Source organism: Saccostrea cucullata, unplaced genomic scaffold, assembly GCF_032062105.1.
Source record: "Saccostrea cucullata isolate Sc308-1 unplaced genomic scaffold, CSIRO_AGI_Scuc_v1 ctg566, whole genome shotgun sequence".
Classification (NCBI taxonomy): Eukaryota; Metazoa; Mollusca; class Bivalvia; order Ostreida; family Ostreidae; genus Saccostrea; species Saccostrea cuccullata.
Genome location: NW_026930495.1, coordinates 197 through 6,444, shown reverse-complemented (window position 1 = coordinate 6,444; position 6,248 = coordinate 197). Strand labels below are relative to the sequence as shown.

General features: G+C 31.9%; 1 protein-coding gene across 1 annotated transcript in view; it reads right to left on the bottom strand.

Moving 5' to 3' along the window:
- The window catches only part of LOC134228821 (ATP-binding cassette sub-family B member 6-like), a gene marked incomplete at its 5' end in the record, with an annotated part of 60,790 nt that extends 54,808 nt beyond the window's left edge, over positions 1-5,982 (bottom strand). Inside the window, 3 exons of the mRNA XM_062710527.1 lie at positions 4,710-4,997; positions 5,455-5,618; positions 5,870-5,982. Coding sequence (XP_062566511.1) covers positions 4,856-4,997; positions 5,455-5,618; positions 5,870-5,982 — 419 coding nt within the window. The remainder of the gene's footprint in view (positions 1-4,709; positions 4,998-5,454; positions 5,619-5,869) is intronic.
- Between the last annotated feature and the right edge of the window lie 266 nt (positions 5,983-6,248).

Here is a 6,248-nt window from a genome sequence, read left to right as displayed (position 1 = left end):
CCTATTTACCTGTAATACGTCCCTAGTTACCTGTGATACGTCCCTACTTATCTGTAATACATGACCCTAACCAGTTGAGTGGTCCCTTACTGAGGTACTATTTACCTGTAATACGTCCCTAACCAGTTGAGTGGTCCCTGACTGAGGTACTAGTTACCTGTAATACGTCCCTACTTACCTGTATTACAGTAATACGTCCCGAGTTGCCTGTGATACGTCCCTATTAACCTGTAATACATCCCTACTTACTTGTAATACGTCCCTAGTTACCTGTAATGCATACCTACTTACCTGTAATACATCCCTTACCAGTTGAGTGGTCCCTGACTGAGCTCCTATTTACCTGTAATACGTCCCTAGTTACCTGTGATACATCCCTACTTACCTTTAATACGTCCATACTTACCTGTAATACGTCCCTAACCAGTTGAGTGGTCCCTGAGCTTCTATTTACCTGTAATACATCCCTTTTTACCTGTAATACGTCCCTATTTACCTGTAATACGTCCCTAACCAGTAGAGCGGTCCCTGACATACGTCCTTAGTTACCTGTAATACATCCCTAGTTACCTGTAATACGTCCCTAGCCAGTTGAGTGGTCCCTGACTGAGCTCAGTTCAAATCAAGAAGTTTATCTAATATTCTAATGCAATTGTTTTTTTGTTGGGCTAATGCACTGATATTTGAATCAGTAAAACGAGCATTAACGAGCGTGATAGCTTTTTCATTGTGACCTCAGTATAGAGCGACGCAAAATCACAATGCTCCGTGACGTATTTTCTTGAAACAAAATTCATCAAAATAAGGCTTAAACAAAAAAAATGCATGGATTGCATTAGAATGGGAATAACTAATCTTCTAATTTGGTATTTGCGCTTGTAACGCGTCGCCGGTAAAACTTGTTTGCGACCGTTAAATCAGCATTAACGGTCGCAAATTCCAAATTAGAAGATATTTATTCCCTAATTTAAAATTTAATCCCTTTCTCCTGCCAAAATCTTTTATAGTTCTGCAAATTCTGGATGATAAAAAATGGTCTCGAACAATATCTTTTGTGATATTCATGCAAATTGTCATGTATATTTCTTGTACAAATTTACTTTAATGAACATATTAATGTAATTGTAAATGTTATATTGCAAGATAAATAAACTAATACTCTTAATTCATGTAAATCGATTTAATTGTTTCTTTTTTAAGAGGTGCTCATGTGATGTTTGAAAATGAAGATTCCAAGAAGAGAAACACATGATGTACTATATATTCAGGATAAAGGAAGACACTGACGCATACTTACACATTTCCTCAAATTATTTCAAATGGGAAAAAATAAAAAATGTTATCTTTGTTAACTTTCATTAATGCATGTAAGTTGAGTGCAATATATATTTTACTTTTAACACTACTGACAATGTTTGTTAGTTGATCGAGTTTGGGTCATTCATCTTTAACATATGCATGTATCAACTGTGTTAACTTCTTATAATAATCATTGCTTGAACAGTTTCACCTCTGAATTAAATAGAGAATTAACAATTAACAAATCTTGCTATACTTTTAAGATATCTTTATTGCAAAATAAATGCACTAACAAAGATTTACTACACTGGTAAATTTAACACATAGAACAAATTAAATATATTCAATGTGTAAATGAATGTGATGAACAGACAATCTTGTAAATAAAATATAAATTATTGTAAAGCTTATATACATAATTAAGCTACACTTCTAATTTTGTAATAATTTTCTTTTAGTTATCTATTTGCCTTAAAATTTTATTCCATTGGAAATGATTTAATAATTAAAAGTTAATGAAATAAACAAGCTAATACAATATAGAAGTCTTTTGTAGAGTTGTTATTTCTGAAACTACATACATCTATGTTGAAGAATTTTCTGTCAATCTTTCAAAAAAATGCATTTCTATAAAAATATTTTATTACATAAGCACCAAGTAATATATATCTTATTGACACCTATCAGAAAAGTGAGACATAGTTTATTGATACTGTTTCTTAATAGATATTGTGATTTTTACACAAATATATGGCAAAAAGGCTGTGTGATAATTTTATAAAAAACCAAAAAAGTAAAAAATTAAAAATTACAGTAAAATGTAGTGTTGGCAACGAGTACCCGGTTAACCGGTTCACCGTCGAAGGATGCGAGTATCGGTTAGTAAAACTAGTTGCTATTCGGTTACTCGGATAAAATAAAGTTTACATAGTAAAGGCATAGAAAATGAATGTTTTGTAATTTAAATGTATACTAACTTACACATTTCCTTAATTTGGGGTACCGTTAGACTTGATCTAGTGCATGGTTGTAGTGGATCAAATTATTTTGATTAGTTTTCACAGTTTACCGGTACATATAATTGATAGCTGTGATTGCTTGGGTAAACAAATTTTGAAGGCCTGAGTTATAATTACCTCATTTGATAATTTAACGAAATGCCGCCGCAAACATAATTAGCTTGGAGTTGTAACAAAAAAACAGCTGATTCAAAATCTGTTAAATCACCTAAGCTTAAAATAATCAGCGATTTATTGGACAATCCACACATTACATAAGTAACTATTAATTATGGAGCATGTAAATAATTATGCTACTTGATTGCGACATATTTCAGGGTCTGAAAAGGAAAGTGTAAAATGTTGATTGACGATGACGTATTTATTTGTCTTCTTTGTGTGTCGAATTCCCTATATTAATTTTCTTTATTTAAAAATCGTAAATATATGGCGATATCGTATGTGTATTGTAAATATAATGTCCCTATACAGTGTATTTGTGCATTACTACAGCGATAAGTATAGAATAAGATATATAAAAGATATTGATACTTTTACCAAAAATCATCCGAGTAACCGGGTACTCGATCGGAAGATGAAGCGAGTAACCGGTTACTAAAAATCGTCCGATTTGCCAACACTAGTAAAATGTATATCCCTTGCTACTTTATTACCAAACCTTTCATTAATTGAAATTGAAATATATTCGTGCTGGAAAAGTCTTGCCAATTTTTCAAAATTTTATTTGTGAATGCCCTTGATGTTTGTGGGATATTTAAATGCCCTTGATGTATGAGTGAAAATTACAAAGTGTGATGGAAAAAAAAAGAACTGAAATACCAAACTCTGTATAATACTTATACTACAGTAAATAAAACTTTAAACAACATATCACAGACAACTATGTTGATAACAAGCTGTAGTGTGAATAGAAATTCCATAGAGTAAATAATTAAAAATAATTTTCTACATGAATTTAAAGCACAAGCATTCACTATTGTAGAGTTTTTTTAGAAGACTGCAATGCTTACAGATCTCTCTGATTAAGGACAGATGATACCCCAAAAAATTGATGCTAGGAATGGTATATATTTTTTGGCATAATTTAATTGCATATGACCCAAATAATAAATTTCTAGAATAAAAAGAAATTGTAAACCTTCTGTGATGTTCAAAAGTCTGCTCTTCTGAAACCATCCTTATTAATCTATGGAAATATTTTTTTACTTCAAATTCCATTTTTGTGCAAATTTGAATTAAGAAGTATGTGGTGAAAGTTATTTATTTTACTCATTTAAACATGACCCAAGTTGTTATTGTCATATTCTATGATTAAAGTTTGTATCATCAGTCCTTAATATCCAACATTTACAATATCATCTTATATGGCATACTACAAAATATGTACATTTCTGACTGTTCTTGATAACTCTTTGAGAGTTAAATATTAATATTTAAAATTACATGTATTTCAGTCAGAACTGAATGTGGATTTCATCAATAAAAAGATTTAATGTCTACTGTGCACATCAATATCCCAGACTATCATCATGGTAGTATTACAAAAGGGACCATAGAAATATAAATATTGAATACAGTGTGTATTTTCATCCAGCACTTTTATTGATAGCTAGTATTTACATTTATATTGCACATATAAATCTTTTTCCGTATTATTAATAAATCTAAGGAATCACAAGTATTTATAATGTTTAATTGTTTAAAACGGGGGTAGAAAATAATGGTACTTAAATTTCCAAAGAAAAAAATGTGAATACATGTTTGTTACATCTGTTAATGCATCTATTTTGTAGAGTCTGTTGAGTGACTGTGGACATATAATGGAATCCCAATAATTAGAACTGGTAGTGAAGAGATCAATGTATGGCATCAAAAATCATCACAGACTACATGTACCACTTTTAAAATAATATTTTTATCCTAATACCTATCTACATGATCTAAATAAAACTTGAAACTATACCCCAATTTATATCATGAACCATATCTATATGAAACATGAAATGTTATTATTTTGTTTATTATGCATACCTCACCAAAACAATAAAGACTTTTTATAGACTTCTCTTCTAAAGATTTTATTCTCTTTTTAATCTTTTGAGATGTTAAATGACACACCATAAGGAGCAAATGAAATAGTTCACACCCTAGAATTACTTGAGAAGTCGTGGAGATAATCAAGATTAAAATGGTAAAGCTATGGCTGGCAGAAGTGACAAATTCAAATAGAGGTATAATTCAATATCCCTAAACTCAGATCCGTTGTTTGATTAAAAAAATGACAAAAAATGAGCTCTTAGATTAAAACAAGTGAATATCACCCCAAAAAAAAAAAAAATCATAAACAAATAATTGTAGTGCCAAAAACAAGATACATGTATTACCAAACACCTGGTATAAAAATTATAATATTTGACTATTATAGTATTCCTTCTAATATGAAGAAAATTCTTTAGTTAAAATCTGACCCTGAAAGACAGAAAAAACCCCACTCTGTAATTAGGAAGCATCGGTGTCGTTATCAATACTTCCTGTAATTAGGAAGCGTCGGCGTCGTTATTTATACTTCCTGCGTCCTCTGTTCCGTTGTGTTTATCGTTGCCGGCTTCCTCTTTCTTAGTCAGTTGTTGATGCCACATGTCGGCATAGAAACCATTCACTTGTAGAAGCTGATCATGGCTGTAAAGAGAAATGTTTGATAACGGCAAGGTTTATAGGAGTGTGCAGCACCACCTAATAGGTTAAAACATGTTTTACATGCTATTTTTTTCACCAGAATACAACAATTTGTACATATTGTGAAGTGTAACATATCCCTGATTTAACCAACCTGCTGAAAATCACAGCTTCTGTTTTTAAAACATAAATCTGCTATTATAATGGACAAATTTGAAATGGGCAAAAGTTAGAAAGTTTCAAAATAATCATTTATGCATTAAATTGATCCCTTTTTCTTAACAATTATATTCCCCTTTTGACAACAATCCTTTCTTTAATTCGTGTTCTATAATCTGTGAGCTTGTGCATATATTAACATGATAATCCTTCCTCTTTCTACATATACTTACGTCCCTTTCTCTACAATGAAGCTCTCTATCATCACAATTATCTGATGAGCGTGTATGTTTATACTTACGTCCCCCTTTCAACAATGACGCCCTCCTTCATCACCAGTATCTGATGAGCATGTATGATGGTAGAGAGTCGGTGAGCCACTATGATGGTGGTTCTGTTCTCACACACTCTCTCCAGAGAGGTCTGTATGTTGCGTTCAGTCTTAGTGTCCAACGCCGAGGTTGCCTACAAAACCAAATAAAAATAGAGATCGCACAGAAATATTAACAACTTTTCTTTTCTTTCCATTAGTAGCAGTGATGGTGGTTTCAATTTGTGAAAACATAATTCCCTATGTCAGCTTAAGGTTCACAGGTTTGTTTGGTAATTTTTGTGTTTTGCTATGTAATCATAGGTCTCCAATATTTCTTCAACAACATATCTAGAAGAGTCTGTGAGCCATTTAGAGAAATGTCAGATAAAAACTATATACTGACCTCATCTAACAGTACAATCTGGGGGTTCTTCAGTATGGTCCTGGCAATGGCCACCCTCTGTTTCTCTCCCCCACTCAGCTTCAGTCCTCGCTCACCCACCACTGTGTTATAACCTGTACAACAGGGTGGAGAATAATGTAGGCAGCCTCACAATTTATATCACTGTGACTTGAAAATCTTATTAAAACATTATTTGAAATGAAACTGACTAAGAAGGCATAATGCATTCTCGGTAATTTTGGCAAGGAGCTGAAGTAGGTGTTAGTGATTTGCATATTCACAAAGATGATTCTATAATAATTAATACAACCATGTAAAAAATATCTTTTTACTCCTTTTTTCATGTATTTAAAATGCTGAAAAAACTTAGTTTAAAAGC